Genomic DNA, 20637 nt, shown 5'->3' on the forward strand with positions numbered 1-20637 from the left:
ATAAACGGTATTATCACAAAATAAACCTATATGTGTAGAATAATGACTATGCATTGTGTTTTGATGAATTAAAGTTTGCATGCTTTGCCAGCTCAGCAGAAATGTTGTAAAATAAATGTACTATGGGAAATGTCATAATCACATTTTTCTGAACTCCACCCAAGTAACAGCTTTCCAGATTTTTGTTTTCCCAGAGAGAAAGCTTTACAAAGCTCATGTTTTTTCATGAGAACAGGTTTATTACAATATGTTATAGAATGAGAAACTATTTTTTTACTAGACTTGTAAAACAGCTCATAAGTATATTCTAGCTTTCCTCATGTACCAGCTTGATATCATTGCTTTTTAATATCTAAAGAATGGCTCAATGGATTGATGAGAGCAGTTGTTTTATTTTATAACTGTTGATTTAATGTAATTTTAATTTAATTTTTAAATGATCAGTAGTCTTTGGTTTACATTAAAACCATTAGCTATGATTTGGTATATTCCCAGAAGATCTTCTAAATGGTTGTTGTGTCAACTCTGGAGAACACTTGCATATAAATTAGGCATAAATTAATCACAGGACTGTTTTTTTTTTTTTTTTTGTCATGTTGAAGCGTGATGAGATGTAATACCAGAATACATTAATAAAGTTAATAAGAGACTTACTGGAGGTGTAAAGAATTGCCTGTAGAGAAAATGCTGTAGCTAAACCTTTACTGTGTTTATGTGCTACTGTGAACAGGAAGTAGTTTCCTGTGCTGAAGGCCATACATGTGGAGCCATTAAAACTAGATGACCTTATTGTTTGAGTGTGAGATCAGAGTTAATCTAAACCAGATTATACGACTCTGAAACAGACAGACTTGTGTACTGCTGACTGTGTAGTATATACTGTTTACTGCCTAATATTTGATCTAGTATATCAGACAAAAACATTAAACCATGCATTTGTTGTTCTGTTTTTGTACTATCGATTGTATTTTCATGCATTTTATTTCAAGTTAAAAAGTACTTTGTTTTATTTATTTACTTAAAAACACTCATTAAAATGACTTCGTATTATAATTATTATTGTCTGCTCCTTAGAAACCAAACCAGTCTCAAACCCAACTTAATAATAATACATTTAGTTATAATAATTTCATGTATGTTATTATATTATTATTATTATTATTATTATTATTATTAGGACTTATAATACAATTTTCTTCCAAAACACACACACACACAAACTTTCGGTAACACTTTAGAATAGGGAACACTTATTCACTATTAACTACGACTTTTCCCTCAATAAATTCCTAATTTGCTGCGTATTAATAGTTAGTAAGGTAGTTGTTAAGTTTAGGTATTGGGTAGCATTAAGGATGTAGAATATGATCATGTAGAATAAGGCATTAATATGTGCTTAGTTAGTACTAATAAATGGCTAATATTCTAGTAATATGCATGCTAATAAGCAACTAGTTATGATACCCTAATGTTTCATTAATTGAAATAAAATAAAATATAAAAACTAAAATGCTTTATTTAGTTATAAATAGAAATTATTATAGACTAATAAAAATGACAACTAAATTACTAAAACTTTCAAAATTAAAATGTAAACAGAAAATATAAAAACATGAAACATAGTAAAAGTTTTTGTTTAGTTTTATTTGTTTATTTTTATTATTAATATTTTAGTTCATCAACATTTTAAAAAATTATGCATTTTTAGGTCCTATTTTTGTACTGTCAACTTTTTTTATCCAATGTACTCTGCACATTTTATCAATTGTTTTTGGTTATATGGGTTTGTATTCATACAGTAAATGTGCATGATTCTTATGCTCTGTGATCAAACACAGGAGGAGAAGGACGAGAAAGTGGAAGATGATGATGATGATGACGAGATGCTCTATGACGAGGACTTTGATGCAGAAGATGAGGCAGAGGAAGAGGATGGAGAGGGAGGAGGTCTGGAGGAGGAAGAGGAGGAGGAGGAGGTGCAGGAGAGCACAAAGATGAAGATTCTGCGCAGAGTAGCAGGAGTCGCAAACAAACTCAAAGAGATCATCGGTAACCTCATCACAACCGCTGGACAAGTGGTGGTTACCATTCTACTGGGATTAACAGGTGTGCATGTGTGACCGATGCTTTCACATACACTGCCATTCAAATGTTTGGGGTCGGTAAGATTTTTAATGTTTTTGAAAGAAATCTATTTTATTTTATTAAGTCAAGTTATTTTTAAGATAGAATTTAGTTTATGCCACAACCATAACCGTCATAAACCACAATTTGCATCTTCAACCATGAACCTTCTCCTCTGATCCAAACATCTTTTTTAACATCATCAATGATTTTGCTGTCACTTTTGATCAGACGAATGAATAAAAGTATTAATTTCTTTCAAATAATAATAATAAAAACCGTAAACTTTAGAACGGTAGTGCAAAAACAAATGAGATCATTTTGCATTTAATTTATTTTATATATGTCGTGCATATTTGCATCCATTTCTTTGAAGAAATGTCCAGCTCATATTTTATCCTAAAAATCAAAAGCAAATATTAAAAAAAATTTGTGCTGGGCAATGATTAATCGCGATTAATCACATGCAAAATAAAAGATTTTGAGTACATAATATATGTGCGTGCACTGTGTATGTTTATTATGTATATATAAATACACACACATACATATATATATATTTAATAAAAAATATGTTATGTTTATATGTATTAAATATATATAATATAAATGATATGAATATAAATATACATGTTAATACATGTAAATATTTTCGGTAACACTTTACAATAAGGTTAATTAGTTAACAACATTAGTTAACATGAACTAAGAATGAACATATGTGAACATATATGAACATATATAAACACAAACTTTTATGTTGGATGGGATTAATCGTTTGACAGCACACAAAAAAATACATGAGAAAATACTTTTTTTTTGTAACATTAAGAATTTTTTGTATCATTATTGTTATTATATTTTAATTAAGCACACCCTTTTCCTAAATATTCATTGGTTATACTCTGAAAACTATAAATATTATCCTGACTGTACATAGAAAGTCCTTTTTTAAATTAAATTTATAATGAAATATATTAAAACAAATGTCAAAATGAATATGAATGTAAAAATTCTAAAAAATAAAAAAAATTGCATTATCAATTAAAAAGTCTGTTAGTAGAATACAAGTCTAATCTGTCTATGTTCTGGTCTCCAGGTGTCATGCTGCCCTCCCTGACCTCAGCCGTCTACTTCTTTGTGTTTTTGGGTCTGTGCACATGGTGGTCCCTCTGCAAGACCTTCGACAAGCTGCTCTTCAGCTGTCTGTGTGTCCTCATGGCCATCTTCAGTGCTGGTCATCTCATCATACTTTATTCCAACCAGTTTCAGTTCCTGCAGGAGGCCATCAGCCTCAACGACAGCTACACCAGGTCAGTTTCTTCATGTCATTCCAGACAGACTGGATGATGATCAGATCAGATCTCTGTATGGAGCACTGGCTGTTCTCAGACAAAAATCGCACTGGATTATTACAAATAAAGGCAAAAGGAATATTTTGAAATGTATTTCCTATTGACACACTACAGCAAAAGATAACAATAACTGCCTTTTTTTTTCTTTTTTCTTTTTTTTTTTTTTGGCTGGTGAAAATACTAGTGAACTAAGACTTTTGTACAATAATGTACAATTTTTTCCCCATTAAATTGACTATTTGAATATATTTTCCCATTCTTTCACAGTTTGTTACATTCTGAATACTTTTTTTTTTAGATTTCACTGCTTTTATTTTGATGCATTAAGCCTGATACATAAATATAATACGAAAACTCTTCAATCTTATTTTTTGAAAATACTGTACATGGTAAAAAGTGTTCATTAATATTTTTGAACTCCGCATCATCGAATTAGATAACATTAGACCTTTTTTTTCAAATCAGCAAATTGTTTTATGCAAATAACTTGCTCCATATTAATTATTTATAAATCGGTGGACTCTGAATTCATGTTTGTACAACAGTGCCAGTAATCCTCATATAATATGTCATATGTTTAATGTCATCATATGCATATTAATCTGCATCTGCCGTGTGCTTTAAATAATGAATGAGAATGAGAATACCCATCATGCCCTGCAGCGAAACACAGCCTTATTTCCTGTGTCTTGACGCTGATAGACAAAGGGTTCAGGCGGTGTACAGATAAAAGGTCCCGTGTCCCATCTGTTAGGTGTTTTCTGACAAAGGCCGGTCCACAAAAGAGCTGCAGACGAACCACAGAGTCACACGCAGATCAAAGGAATATAGCATCATTAATGCATTTCAGTCATGTATGCATGTATATGTCAAAGGAATGACTCATTCCTTGTTTTATAATCATTTAAGTAACATAAACATTGTACATACATCAGAGAAAATGACAAAAGTGAGACTACTGCAAAGTAACCAAAATCATTCAGGTGTTCCTTTTTAATTTTAAGCATCTCAATTCTTAAATCCTCAATCTTTTAGTCTGCTGTGTTCAGTTGATGGGTAAATAAAGCTTCTCTAAACATTTTTGAAGTGCATCTCCCATCCACTAATCACAATAAGCTTTGTGCTTTGTTACCTCTAATAAACAAATTCTCAGCTTTTGAGTTTTGTGAACTTTATCACGAAATCCAAACAATAAATGGCGCTCTTTAATGTTGTGAGAGATCACTATTTTTCTGTGTAGTATCTTCAAGCAACACGTGAACTGGTTATCTCTTCCTCTTTACTACTAGTTATAGCACAAATAAACATGAATGAACATCAGTAGGCATGTTGAAAGATACAGTGCATTTTACTCGAATGTATTATTAAATGTTTCAGTAAATAAAGCATTAATAAAATACTCAATGTTACTTTTACCTCAAGAAAGTTGTCCATTGTTCATATTTTGTTAGAGAGCTAGAAAAAAAAAACTAGTGAGGAGCTTATTTTATATTTTTTAGGAAAAATACCTTGTGCAACAGCCTTTTTATTCAGTGTGATTATTATATATAATAAATAGTAGTTAAACATAAGTATCAAATTAATAAGTAGTCATTATATTCATAGTTGTAACTGTAAAACTAAATTTATGTACCTAATGAGGTGGTTCCCTTAAAGTATTAGTCAATTTTCCCCGCCATTTATTTCCACTGAGATGGTTTTGCCTTGAGAAAAATGTACATGTACCTGAAATATTTACAAACTAATTCATTTCAAATCATGTTGTGTGATAGTATATGAAATTTTGATATTTTCTGTGATGGTTCTGAGATCATAACATGCGTATACCGTAACAACTCTAGCATTAAAGAAATGCCATGTTATTTTGTTAATAATTGGAGCTCAGATATTACTAAACATACCATGCCATTGTCTAATAAGCATAGCAAGTATTTGGTCAAATATTTGGACTTTTTATTAAAATGTAGATGTTTAAGTATGTTAAAAGTTGAATTAAAAATGAAAATCTCTTGCTTTGTTGTCATTTAGGATGTTTTTTTCCATTGAACTGGTAGGAATCTTGTCTTTACTGCCATTTTAATCGGTTCAATGCATCCTTGCTGAATAAAACAGTTAGGCTCAAAAGGGGGCAACATATTGATTACTTTTAATGTGATTTTATGATATTGTGTCCTCCTTTTAAACATGACGGACCACAAAAGACCGAAACCGTTGTGTAATTATTTTGGTGCAAATTCACACGATCCACAAGGTGCATGGAAAGAAACCAGCAACACTTCTGACGTCAAGGGGTCAGAACAACCAAAAGATGGAAAAAATAACCAGTGAATTTTCATTCTTGGCCAGGTTCTAAATTCTGGACTTTTAACATTCATTCATCGATTGATTGACAAATCCTTTATACGCTAATTAATTTTGTCTTTGCACAGTAAAAAGAAGATTTTGTCTTTGCACAGTATAGTGTTTTCCTCATATCACTACTAAAGGCAGTCAGTTAATGTAGGCAAAATTGGACTATATAAGTTGAATATTATCTTTAACATTTTACATCTGTTCTCTGGTAGCTGCTGACGCTTTCCAAAGTTTGCTTCATATGTAGTTTTAAAATCACAATTGGAAAATGACATCCAATATAAGCAACAGCGGACATTTATATAGTTTAATATTATTTATCATTACGTGAACATAACTGAAATAAACTATTTTTGTTACCTGTATCATCTATTTGGTAGCTCTGTGACTCTGTGAAGCTCATGGTCTTTGCTTGCAGTCTCGCTTTGAGTAGTTTTTTCTTGGCTTAAAAGTTATGGCACACTAATTGACTTTTTTCATCACTTTTTTTTTTTTTTTTCTTGTAACGTTACTTTGAGTGAACACAACTCCTGTGGCTTTGAGACAGCGCTCTGTAGAGAATATGATGTTGTCAATGCGTATAAACTGGTCTGTCCTTCTTGATCATGGCCTCGATGATGAACGGGACGCTCTGTTCTGCCATTTGATGCCGTGGTTGATTGTAGAGGCCTCTGTTGGAATTGCTCAAGTTGTTTCAGTGCTTTCTGTACAGTGTTCCAGTGTGACGGCCATAGAGAACACCGGTGAGAACGACTGGTGCCCTGCACACCTCGATCCTGGTTGCTGTGTTCCTGTTTGTTTGGGACTCTTGTGCGCTTGGCTGGCTTTGCTGATGCATGCTGAAATTTCCTTGTCTAGCCAGTAATCAGAAGGGATGATGCTCCTGAGGTACTTGAAGTGCTCGACTGTCTTCAGCTTTTACTTGTGAGGCTGAAGAGATGTGCCGTGACACAAAAATAATATAAAATAAATTAATAAAACACTCACAAAAATTTGTATGTAATGTAATAAAAGTAATCCCAAATGTACTTTATCATTTGAATGATGTGTTATGAAAATAATGTAAATTGTAAAAATTCTAAATAGTTTAAGATTTAAATTTAAATTAACAATGGAGAAAACCTAAAATGTATATAATTTCTCGCTAAACCCGTCACAATGCATTAGATGCTATCCTGGCTAATTTGGCCATGCTTTATAATTATGCTGCTTGTTAGAGCAGTTTTTCACGTTGGGCTCATGTCTGTGATGCCTCAAATGGCTGCAGCAAACAGACCGGTGCTGTGTATTTCAGCACTAGTTGTCCTTCACCTCATATTTCCTGCTGTATTCTCAGATCTGCTCAGGCTTAGGCTGTGCTGATGGACTGATTCTGCACCCGTTCCTGCTCCGTCTCTCATGTCCTTGATGCTCTTCATGGGCATCAATTCCACCGACTGCGTTTGCTTGGGCTGTGAGAGGCCATTAGGGCTATGTTTAGTAGAGCAGCCTTGTTTGAACTTCATAGCGGCCCGTTCTTTTGTCTGTAAATGTGCTTCGTGATGCTGTTTTATTTTCTTCAGGTCCTTTGAAAAGTCATTGGAGATTATTGGAGCTTGTTTTAGAAGAAAACACAATTTTAGTCTTTCTACTTCCATATTACGTATAGTTATGTTGTGATAATTTTTGTAAATTCTTTGTGTAATGTACTTGCAATTTCTGAGTGAAATAATTTTCGGATAATGAGTCGAATAATTTGCCCAAAAATCATTATTAGTCATTATTTACTGACTTTGTACAGCAGAAAGAGGGTCTGATGTATTTCTCTGGGTGATTTCAAATCAATTCAATGTTTAAAGCCGCTTTTAAGGTTTGCACTTCATTGTTAGAAGTGCATTGTGGTCAGATAAACTCATTAAACGCAAACACCCTGTTAACACTTACTTACACTGCAAAAAGTGCTGCTCTTCCTCAGTATGTTTGTCTTGTTTTCCAGTACAATTATCTGCATTCTTAAATCAAGATACATTTATTTGAGAAGCAAAATGACAAGATATTGAGGCTTTTTAAAGGTTCATCAAAATTAAGTGACTTATTTTAAGTGTCTAAAATAAGAAAAAATATCTGACAATGGAATAAGAAAAATAATATTGTTTTCCCTTTAAATTAAGTTGATTTTTATGACCCCACTGGCAGATAATTTTTATTTTTTTAAGCTAAAACTCACTTAATTTGGATTTTTTTCAGAACGTCTTTTTCTTTCCCAAATATATGTATCTATCATTCATTCATACATACGTTCTTGATTTAATGTGACTTATCCTGATATAAAAATATTTAAATATTTGTACCGGAAAACCAGACAAAAATACTGATAAAAAACTATTTTTATACAGTGTATCAACTTGTTTACGTCCTTCCCTTGAATTCATAAATAGAAATATACTGTAAAGTCACTCTTTTGTGCTGGTCTTTATCAGTTTTTCTTTGTGAAAGCAGTTTTGGCGTGAACAGTAGAAACAGCCGTTGTTGTGTAGTTAGTGGTGATCGTGGTTGGAAAAGACTGTGGGCTAATTGTAGTTGATGAAAGACTCGTCGCCTTGATCTGTATGACTGTTGAGTAGCAGTGTTGACAGCCAGTGCTTTCCGCATCACTTCCTGTTTTTTCCTTAACATGGGCTGTGGTCATGTGATCATTTCTGTCCCAGTCATTGCTAGAGTAAGAAGCAGAATAAAAATGATATCATTAAAGCAAAATGACCCGATTTACTTTTTTCTCCACAGTGTGTTTGGCATCTCCTCCATCGTTCGAACCGACTGTTCCTCTACCTGGAAGCTTGCTGTCAACAGTAGTCTGAACTGGCAACATTTTGTCAATCCCATCGTGCTCTTGGTGCTGTACTACACACTGGCCACCTTGATCCGTCTGTGGCTGCAAGATCCCATGATCATGGTGAGCCTAATACCACTCGAAGTGAAGAAAGTACTAATATTTTATAGTGTATTTTAAAGGAACACTCCACTTTTTTTGGAAATAGGCTCATTTTACAACTCCATAGAGATTTTTACTGTTTCTGAATCCATTCAGCCGATCTCCGGGTCTGGCGGTAGCACTTTTAGCTTAGCTTAGCATAGATCATTGAATCGGATTAGACCATTAGCATCTCGCTCAAAAATGACTAAAGAGTTTCGATAATTTTCCTATTTAAAACTTTCCTATAAAAAACGGTTTAAACATAAATTTATTTTGAAAATAAATAAAGTAGTTTATTGTGTTTTACACAAGTTTTTTTATCTTTGTCAAGCTTGTCTCCATTTAATGCATTTTTCATGCACTTTTTTCATACAAAGAAATTGATTTGTATATATTTAGAGATTTTACAAAAGGCAAACAAAATATTGAGGACAGAGCGACAAACATATGATTTATTGATCAATTAAGAATTAGTTTCAAGAAAACATTTTTAGTTAATTTTGGTTAAAATAAAGAAATATGCTAAATTGCTTAAATACATAAATGTGAATATTCCTTAATAAATATCAGTCAACTGTGTGAATATTATGCTTTGCTTATATGAAGAAGGGTTATTATTATTAAACTAAAACTTAATTTTTTGTTAATTTAAATAAATGTTACCTTTATATAAAATGCAAATAAAATAAAAAATGAAGAAAAAACTTTAAAAACAGTTTATAAAATAAAAATGAATAAACTATGTTGACTTTTAAAACTAATAAAAATGACAATAACACACAAGAAAATTTCAGAAACTTATACTAAATTAAAGTGAAAACGAAAAATCTAAATTTAATTAAAAAATCTTCGATATATAATAGTATTTCAATTATACTAAAATAACGCTGATATGAAGACATATATGATAGGTACATAACAATGCACAATGTTGGTTTGATCTCTGTCCACATGCTGTCGTGACACGTTGCGGTTCATTGGTTTATAGAGCAGTCAATACACTCGGTCCTTCAAAACCTCACATGCATGAACTTATTGATTCACATGCCTCTAGGTTTGATCACAGCATGATTTCATGATTTTCTTGTCGCGAGTGATGAGAATAACCGGTTGCGTGACTTCACAGAGAGATCGATGATGAATCGTAAATGCTGTTCCCCCCTCATCTGATGAAATGATTAGTTCAGTGTTGTTGTTTTTCATCTCATGACTCTAAGCGTGTTTATCATCTTCGGTGTTTTCATTCGTAAGCTGCTCCATGATGCATGTTTTCATTTCATTCACGCTACTCACTGAATATGTTTATGTGTTTATTGATCTTTCTCCAGCAGGGGAGTGAGGAAGAGGAGATAAACGAGGGAGATGAGACCGCGGGAAATAGCTTCGTTCGCACGTGGATTGGGAAGCGGCTGCTCTGGTGGAAAGCGCATCAGAAAACTGAGGAAAGAAATGTGAGGAAACAGAGCATTTTTAAAGCTTAAATTAAGATGATGTCTCACAAGGCTAAACTTTATCTCAATTCAATTTTAAAGGCCACAAGTATGAATTTAACATGCATGTAATAAGGTCATAGACTAGTGGAACAAAAAACATTCAAAATACACTTTAAATTGCACTTTATCTATTTGAATTACAATACATATCTTTAAAGTTAAGTTTTTATCTCCACTTCAGCAGCACTTACATGCACTAAAATTTACAGTTATATTCCTATCTATATTCTGAAGGTTTTTACTGAGGGGTTTGTTTATATATCATTTGCACTGATTTATATAACATTTTATTCCTAAAACATGGTGAAAATGTTGTTTTTTTCTGGTTGTTGACAGTATTTTCTGATTTTTTGAGTGATAAAAAGAGATATCCAAAATCCCTTCTATAAAAACATTTAACTCTAATATGTCGACAAAATTAAATACGAATTTTGAACCTGGCTTTGTCCAATGTTCAGATTTATTTTCTAGAAATGTATGTACAAAAATGAAAATTCGGTAATTTTACTCATCCTCAAGTTGTTCCAAACATGTATGAGTATCACTCTTCTCTTGAACATATGAAAGAAAATATTTTGAAGAATGTGTGTAGCCAAAGAATGGGTGTAGTACTCACATTCTTCAAAATATCTTGTTTTCAGTGGAAGAAAGTAGTTTCCCTATCCCTTTAAGTCAAGGCAGCCCAGGTAATTGGGCAAAAATTAATAAATAGTTTAAGTAATACATTAAGAATCACAATCATTCCTGAAATTTAAATGTTTAAATACTCAAATGAGGCATTAACTCATTAAAAAAGCACTTATATAGATATATTTCTACAATATATATCTAAAGCCAGGTTCAAAATTGTTGTTCCATTTTGTTGACATGGTAGAGTTAAATGTTTTTATAGAAGGGATTGGATTTTGGATAATTTTTGTTTTTTTTAACACTACATAAATAAAAAAAGGATCAACCATGTGAAATAAAACTGTTTAGTTTGGAGTTTGCAAGTGCTGTTGAAGTGGAGAAAAAACAGCCTTTAAAGATATACATTTTCACCATGTTTTTATAGGAATAAAATGTTATACAAATCAGTATGAATTATATATGAACAAACCCATCAATAAAACCCTTCAGAATATATATATATATATATATATATATATTAAATTTGACTGTTAAATTTGGTGTATGCAAGTGCTGCTTAAAGTTATGAATGATAGGAATAAATAAATTATATGAAAGATAGGAATAAAATTTTATATAAATCAGTGCAAATGATTTATGAATAAACCCCTCACTAAAAACCTTCATAATAAAATAAAACTGTAAATTTAAGTTTAGTTCATGTAAGTGCTGCTGAAGTTGAGATAAAAAAGCACATTCTGAGAAAACATGGCCTGTAAAGATATGTATTGCAATTAAAATCTACAAAAGCAAATAAATAAAGTGCAATAATATAAACACTTAAAAGTCTATTTTGGAAGTTTTTGTTCCACTAGTCTGAAACAAGACGGTATGAAAAGCCAAATATCACAAAATTGAATAGTGCATAATTTAGATTTTTTGGCTGCAGCATCAAGAGTGTCCATGTTATCTTAAACTTTAGCGTCATCCTCTCCCGTCAGCATTAAAGGTTTTTTAGATCGCATCGGTCTGAGTGCTGGTCTCTATCTGTGAATAGTGCCGCTGTACATTGCTCTGCTCAGCTCTGATGTTAGAGAACAGCATAATGTTATTGACCCTCCTGTGCTCATCAATACATTCACCTTGCCCCCATCTGCTGTCTGTCTTTCTTTCTCTCTCTCTTTAGCTCATTTCCACTCAGGACGGGTACAGCACCTCGGAGGTTTGCTATCACTGTGGTTTTGCCAAGTCTTATGTAACTCTGTGTCTGCAAATTTTGTTAAATATAATTGCCTATTTGTTTTTTGTTTTTAATTTTCTTGCTGGTTTTGTAAGATTTGCCCATTTTGACAAGCAAAGATATTTACACACTTCAACTGTGACACTACATGTGTGTGATAAAACTAGATGTCCTGTGTGACTATTTCATCTTTCTAAAACTGGCTGCAAAAACATTTATATTTTTAATATAAATATTTTTAAATATTGCATGCTGTATATTAATTGCTTTTAGACAGATATTAGTTATTTTCTGTGCACATTATATGACCTGTCACTTGTGTCATTTTGTGTGTGTTGCTATAAAGGTAGTGGTGGTTAACTCAAACGGGACGTCGTTTGATTATGTCTCCGCTGTGCCCATTGAGAACGGACCGGTCAGTCTGGACATTTACTCAACTCCTCAGTACAAAGTAGATCAGCCTGTCGAATTTGAAGGTGATATACCCTAAATACACATCCATAGATATCTTTGAACTGAAAGACCTAATAAAACAAACTTCTAACTGTATATTCCACCCAGGGTTATCATAAAAATAAAACCATAAAAAAATTTTGTTACTTCACATAAACATTAACTAAATTAAAATATTAAAAATATTAAAACAGAAGTATAAATTAATTTTAAAAAATGTACAGACATACTTAAAAAATAAAACTAACATAAATGGCATAAATGCACAACAAAATTACTATTACTAACAAAAACGTAAATGAAGATGGAAAATAAGTAGAAAAATAAAAACTAATTCAAACTGTTAATAAAAACTATAATAGTATCTCAATAATAGTAAAATAAGAGGTTCTATTGGTGCTTCAATCTAATATGTTTAACAACATTTAGTTGAGAAGTAGATGATAAAAGCCAGTTTAAAAACAAAGTGCAGTAAACTGTTCTGTTTTTCAGTGTCTAGTTTATTTGATACAAAAAAAATGTCAAAAACTGGGGCAAATCCAGTGACTCAAGTTCTTTTTCAAAAGGGCTCATTGCACTATAACCTGGTACTTTCTAAACACGAATAACTGATTAAAATCTCACCGCTGTCTGTGGCTGAGACAAGTTCCTATAGTTAACTAATATCTGATCATTCCACTAACATTTTATTAAGTGAACAACTGGAACTGAGTATTATTTTAATGCTCCACACAGAGAAGACGGATGAAAACACAAATGAGATCTTGGACTCACAGCTGGAGGAGGAAGAGGAGAAGACAGATGCGGAAGAAGAAGAGGAAGAGCAGGACGGGCCGCCAGGCACTCTCGTTAAAGTGTTCAAGTTCATTATGAAGCAGAGCTACATCTGTGCTCTTATTGCTATGATGGTGAGAAGGTTAAAGGGATAGTTCGCCCAAAAATAAACATTTGCTTTTAATTGACTTATTGACTTCATCCAAGATGAAGGTGATGGTTTTTTTCTTCAGTAGAGGAGTAAAAGATGATTTTTAGCAGAAACCGTGGTCCTTGGTGATTCATGAAATGTAAGTCAGCAGCTACCGGTTTTTGAGAAAAACAAATACATTAAGGTCTTATAAAGTGAAACGATCAGTCTGTGCATGAAACTGAATATTATTTACAGCATTATTACCTGTAATCCAGAGCCTCAGGCAGACGGTCCGGAGTGGTGTCTGGTTTGTAAATGAATCTTCTTCTTTTGAACCGGTTCTTTTTAGTGAAGTAGTTGAACCAGTTCACCAAATTGAACTGAACGTCTGAAACGGCTCGAGCAGCACAGATCTACAAGTTGATCAAATCAAAACTCACTTTCAGATGCCTGACAGTCACTCGGACTGGAAATGAGCCAGTATGTCAGCATGCAGTATCTGATCCTATCATAAAGTCATTCAGCGCTTCAGTTCCTCCAGCAGTCACTGAACTGAGGAAAAAGTTTGAAATTATGACTGATGTAAAAGTTGAGAAACTTTGGAAATTAATACTTTTATTTAGCAAGCATGCTTTGAAATGATCAAAAGTAATGATATAGACATTATAAAGTTACAAAAGATTTCTATTTGAAATAAATGCTGTTTTTCTGAACTTCCTATTTATCGAAGTAACCTTGAAAAATTCTACTCAGCTGTGTTCAGCATAATGATGATAATAAATGGTTTTTGAGCAGCAAATCAGAAAGATTTCTGAAGGATCATGCGATATAAATTACATTTTAAAATATATTCAAATAGAAAACAGTTATTTGAAATAGTAAAAATATTTCTAAATTTTACCGTTTTTTTCTGTACTTTGGATCAAATAAATGCAAGCTTGGTGAGCAGAAGAGACATAAAAAACATAAAAAATCTTAATGTTCAAAAACTTTTGACTAGTAGTGTAATTGCGTATACATCACATCATTACGTGAATACGGTGCGTAAATGAACTGGTGAATTAGTTATTTGAACCAGAAACAAACTGTCCAAAAGAACCAGTTCGCGGAAAACAATTATACGTAATGTTGTAAATAATGTTCAGTTTCTTGCACAGACTGATCGTTTCTCTTTATAAGACCTCAGTATATCGTCAGGTGCCATGGATATTCATTTTGTGTTCCTTGATATGTTTTTTTTTTAATGGTAGCCACTGAATTCCATTTTATGAACTACCAAATACCACGGTTTCAGCTGAAAATCATCAAGTCATCTACATCTTGGATGGCCTGAGGGTAAATTAACAGCAGATTTTAATTTTTTAACTATTCTTTTGAAGTTCTACATTAGATTTTGAGTAGGAAATGATTCAACATAAAAATATGAATCATGCCATCTCATCATCGATCTCTCTTCATTTCTAAGGCTTGGAGTATAACGTATGTTAGCTGGCTGACGTTTGTCTTTCTGCTGTGGTCCTGTACTCTGTGGATGGTACGAGACCGGAGGAAATACGCCATGATGACCTCTCCGTTCATGGTGGCCTATGGGAACCTCCTGTTGGTCCTTCAGTATATCTGGTGTTTTGAGCGCTTGAATCCAGTGCCGGGTTTCTTTCTGAAGATGGAGGTGCCCTTCACTGAACTGAGCACCAAGGTAACAATTATACAGTGAACTGCCTGATTTTGCATGAGATTATATATTTTCACTTTAATCAGGCCTCAACAGTAGATACAATTTCTGCTGTATATATCTTAAAAAAAAAAATTAATAATAAATATATATATTTTTTATTATTTTTGCATTTTTATTTTTTATTTACGCTAAAACAAAATATACTAATATAAATATAAATTATATGTATAAATTTTGGTCACACTTTAGAATAGGTGACACTACGACTGATTACTTAGGACCATGTGATATTTCAGTTTTTCTTTTTTAATAAATCTCCAAAAATGTCAACAATTCTGTGATTTTCTCTCAATATGGGGTGCTGTGTGTACATTAATGAGGAAAAAAAATGAACTTAAATGATTTTAGCAAATGGCTGCAATATAACAAAGAGTGAAAAATTTAAGGGGGTCTGAATACTTTCCGTACCCACTGTATATGCTTACTGCTTTCTGTCCAGTACACAGTGCATACTGCCTACTATTTTTTAAATAATAGCGTGTGAAAGAGTATACAATAAGCAACAAATGTTTCAGAGTAGTATGCTTAATTGTCACATGACAAACACAAACATTAATTCAGCACAGCTGTCAAGATTGTTACCTTACAAACAAATGTGCTAACTATTCTTTTTACAAAGGCTTGATATTACGGCTTCATACTAGTAAACAATATTGCCCAATTTAACTAATATCATAATTGAAGAACTTTACAGAGGCTATTGGACTGAGCTGAATGAGCTGTCTTTAACTGAATATTATTTTTGGCAGTACACTAATTGGAAAAAGTATTCTAGTTACACTGAGTGGAAATAATGAGAAATTCTGTTTACACTAAAATAGCAGCATTTTCTTTGGCAACAGGTGTGTAAATAGTAGTTAGGTGGCAGATATGTATACTGTAGTATATAATAAAACAGTATGCAATAACATTGAGTGTAAATTATCATAAATTTTATTTGATGAACGCCACTTTATTGGGACAAAAACCTACCTACAGCTAAGCACACATTATTATTACGGAGTCGTTTAATCTCCACTTTTCAAATATTTACTTAATTTTTTATTGAAAATAAATGCCTTTCGGATCTGGTATGTGATGGGAAAAGGAGTTGCACGAGTTTGACAAAAGCCGGATTCGAACTCGGATCGCTCGCATCAAAAGCACACATCGCGTCTTTTACTCTCTGCGCCATGGATTTTACAGAAATACGCGTGTCTTTTTCAGTTCTGTTTATCGTAGCCAGGCATTGGTGGGTGGAGTTAATGTAAATAGCCTCTGCTAACAAATTGAGTTATTTGTCCTTAACTGTAAATACACTCCGTTTCTTTTTAGAGCTGCTTGACAGCGGAATTTAATTCTATTTGCTTAATTGAAATATTACGTTTATTTATACATTTTATTCACATATTATATTACTGCAATATTAATATTATTATGTAATATATTTGAAACAACATATAAAGTGCTATAGAGATAAAGGTGACGTCATTTGACTTGATCGGAAAAGTGCCGTAGAGATTAAAGTACAATTTATGTCCTACAAATGATATTGTTTTAGATGCACAGCGATAGTTTGTAGTTTACATGTATATACGTACATATACAAGTCTTACATTTTATAATTAGGCCTACTATTCCCCGCCTCCAGTTCACTCACGCGTTTGAAGATGAAACGTCACATGGAGCGCGTTGCATTCTGGGAAACAGTATCCCACGCAGCGTCTTCAGATGCATACATCAAATTTAAGAAAATGTAACTGTAAATTCACATACTATTCACAGTATTCACACAGCATACTGCAGTATAGTAGGAGTTGTATGATAGTATGCCATTCGGAACACAGCTTCTGTACTGATTTCAGTGTACTTGAGTTATATTTAGCAGATTCTGGCAAATATAGTAGGTAGGTCATCCGGATATTTCATGCATACATAAAATTTGCATACTACAGAAATAGTAAGAGTAGTATGATAGTATGACATTTCGAACACAGCCTAGGTGTGTTCAACTAGAAGCGCCGCTGCTTTAAACCACCATCGAGTGTTTGAAATAACTTCCGTTTGCCGTCTAATGTGTGTTTTGGCCATGTCATGTTGCTGAAATTTGATATTTCCTCTGATTCAAAACAGCGATTGCGGAAGAGAGAAGGTGTATAACGTTATACATACCGGCAGACATCGCTGGAAGCTGCTAATGCTTATCAGTAAATTAGTGGAAAATGAATAGAAATTATGATTCTGTCTGAGATATGCGTTTTAAAATGAACATGCACTAGTGTAAACGTAGCCTAACAGATGTGTAGCCTAAACTGAAAACTATTTGAGCTTTATTCAAATTATTTGCACTGATTTATTGTGTTGGATATATTTTGTTCCTTTGTGCAGTGGCTCAGGAGTCTTTGAGTCTGTATAAACGTCAAGAAGCTGAAAAAATAAAACAATCTGCTGCTGTTTTTTATTTTTGAGATAATGATAATGTCTTGTTAAAACTGATTTAATAAAATTGGCATCGAAGAAAGTATCGCTCAGGAACCGGAATCGAAGTCAAGGTATCGGTATCGAAAATTTTGGAACGATACCCAGCCCTATATATATATATATATATATATATATATATATATATATATATATATATCCCAAAAAAAATAGATATATATCTTTTTTTTCTATTATAGATATTATATATATATGTCAGACCTCTGTCGTGTGTGTCTTGTGTTCCCGCCTCTTGTTTCCATATTTGGTTTGTTTCCTGTCCTTGTTTAGCGTGATTATTAGTTAATTCTTGTCCAGCTGTGTTTGTCTCATTATCTATGATTAGCCTGTGTATTTATAGTCCTCTATGTTCAGTTTCATGTCGTTCTGGTCTACTCGTTACTCCACGGTGTTCCTGTCTGTGTCAGCCTTGCTTTGCCCTGCCTTGTTTGGATTTGATTAAAGACTGTTATTTGAGTTTACATCCTCGTCTGTGTGTTCCTGTATCCTCCTTGTGTGTGCACCGTGACAGTATATTTATATCCTATATATCTATATACATTTTTATATATATATATATATATATTTGTATTTAATATGTATGTACAATTCTGTTATTATATTTTGTTATATCGTAAACACAAAATAAAAATAATGCACTTTTATTTTCAGTGCCATTTAAAATAATTTTTTCCTATTCTAATAAAAAAGGTGCTCAATCATGATGATTGCTGCTCAGTTATTAATAATGCTATAAATTGATAAGCAGTTTTTGCTGCTTAATATTTTTTTTTAAACTATGATACATTTGACATTTTCAGGATTATTTGATGAATATAAAATTCAATGAACAGCTTTATTTGAAATAGAAATCTTGTATCAATTTCTAAAAACACTTATGATGTAAAACGTTGGTATACTGTGATCGGGTTATACATTTCAGTCCATTCAGACCCTAAATCAGTTTTTTGTTGAAACGCCAAAATTGGGTTTCTACAGAGCATTTTACTAATGTGTTTTGCCATTGTGTCTGTAGGTTCTGTGTCAGCTGAGTTTCTGGCTGCTGCTCAGACAAACTTTGATGGAGAGACAAGAGAAGATGGAAGAGGAAGCAGCTCTTTGTGATGTCCAAGTAGATGAGCAGAAAAAAGGTGGTTTCCTATATGTAACGTACAGATTAAACCCGTTAATAGTCACTGTAGAAAATCTCTCTTAGTTGTTATATATTCATAAAGATATAACTTTCCATGTGGGTTGCAGAGGACGAAAAAGACAAAGAGGAGGAGAAGGGGGACGAGAATGACCTGATGCAGGTTATTGGGAAACTAGTGATGGCTCTGCTGATGAAATACTGGATCTATGTTTGTGGAGGAATGTTCTTCTTCGTCAGCTTCGAAGGAAAGATGGTCATGTACAAGATCATCTACATGATGATGTTTCTGTCATGCGTGGCTCTTTACCAGGTGCTGCACTGCTGTCTAAACACAGAAAGCCTAGAAAGCTTGTAAGGCTGATGACTTGTGGCTACACATGGTTACACTGCAAAAAATAAAATATATATTTTATACAAAATAAAAAATGATGAAGAAAAAACTATGTATTTATCAAATGTACAGTAAAATATGCTTAATTTTTGGGCGTCAAATTAGGCCTATTTTATATTAAATTTTATATATAATTGTATAATATATATATATATTTAATTGGTTTAAATTCTAATTTTATAAATAGAATTTGTCAATATAATTGATCATAATTGTTGTATTTTTGCATAAAAAGATGCCTGTTTGTAAATTTTATACATAATCTGCTTAAATATAATGTATATAAATAAATATATATGTATGACAAATAATATATATATGAGATATATACCCAAAAAGGTTATGATAAATTATGACAGAACTTAATTTTTTGGAGGAACTTTTTTTTAAAGGCTTATGACAGAGCGGTTTTGTTCTCCTCAGGTGCATTATGAGTGGTGGCGCAGGATCCTGAAGTACTTTTGGATGTCTGTGGTGGTTTACACCATGCTAGTGCTCATCCTAATCTACACCTGTCAGTTTGAGAACGCCATCGCTACCTGGACCAAAATGACGGGCATGTCAGAAAAAGTGTGAGTTTCCAACATCCTTAGATGTGTCTGATCAGTTGAACTTACCACAAACTGTACAATGCAGACCCTAGTCAGCTGCCTTGTGGTCCATTAAACTTTGTATATGACTAATTTGAGGTGCAAAGTATTAAGTCCGAATAATGCTGTAATGATTCTCTGTTTGTCTCTCAGACTGAAGGACATCGGTCTGGAGAGGTACGTCCTCTCTGATCTGTTCACACGTATCTTCATCCCCACTTCCTTTCTGCTGGTCTGCATCCTGCACCTGCATTACTTCCATGACGGCTTCCTGCAGCTCACCGATCTCAAAGCCGTCATCAGCAAAGAGCAGAGCACCATTTACAGGTGAGAGACGCTTCCCCGCCAGTCACAGCTGATGCTAACAGGAAGTGTGGAGATGTCATGTGTCATAAACGAGTCACATTTGATGTCTTAACACAAATGCATACCTGCAATCATATGTCAAATCATCTATATTGTTAGTGAAATTACAATTATCATCATAATGATTATTATGTGATTGCGATTGATTAGAATTGTTATTATTATTTTTGTTGTTGTAATGAATAATAATAAGCAATAATTAGCTCAGAATTATCATTAAAACGTTATATTATTATAATAATACTAACAATTATTATTATTGTAATTATTATTCATGCATATAATTATTATTAAAACATAATTATTATATAAAATAATATTATAATTATTATGATTATTGTGTGATGAACAATAACTCTTATGTTACATTGCTTTAATAATTAATTTTAGCAATATCTTACGTTTAGTACTACTGTACTGCTACTGAAGGAGTTTGTTTCATTGTCTTGCTGAACTTAA

The 20637-nt window shown here is 32.7% G+C and overlaps 1 protein-coding gene across 1 annotated transcript in view; it reads left to right on the top strand.

Moving 5' to 3' along the window:
* Window positions 1-20637, top strand: part of piezo2b (piezo-type mechanosensitive ion channel component 2b) — a gene marked incomplete at both ends in the record, with an annotated part of 95601 nt that overhangs the window by 25668 nt on the left and 49296 nt on the right. The window contains 12 exons of the mRNA XM_079379152.1: window positions 1839-2106; window positions 3224-3437; window positions 8595-8763; window positions 10113-10235; window positions 12073-12121; window positions 12477-12602; window positions 13315-13487; window positions 14952-15182; window positions 18715-18829; window positions 18939-19141; window positions 19646-19794; window positions 19966-20139. Coding sequence (XP_079235278.1) covers window positions 1839-2106; window positions 3224-3437; window positions 8595-8763; window positions 10113-10235; window positions 12073-12121; window positions 12477-12602; window positions 13315-13487; window positions 14952-15182; window positions 18715-18829; window positions 18939-19141; window positions 19646-19794; window positions 19966-20139 — 1994 coding nt within the window. The remainder of the gene's footprint in view (window positions 1-1838; window positions 2107-3223; window positions 3438-8594; window positions 8764-10112; window positions 10236-12072; window positions 12122-12476; window positions 12603-13314; window positions 13488-14951; window positions 15183-18714; window positions 18830-18938; window positions 19142-19645; window positions 19795-19965; window positions 20140-20637) is intronic.

This window comes from Barbus barbus, assembly GCF_936440315.1.
Source record: "Barbus barbus genome assembly, chromosome: 26".
NCBI classification, from domain to species: Eukaryota; Metazoa; Chordata; class Actinopteri; order Cypriniformes; family Cyprinidae; genus Barbus; species Barbus barbus.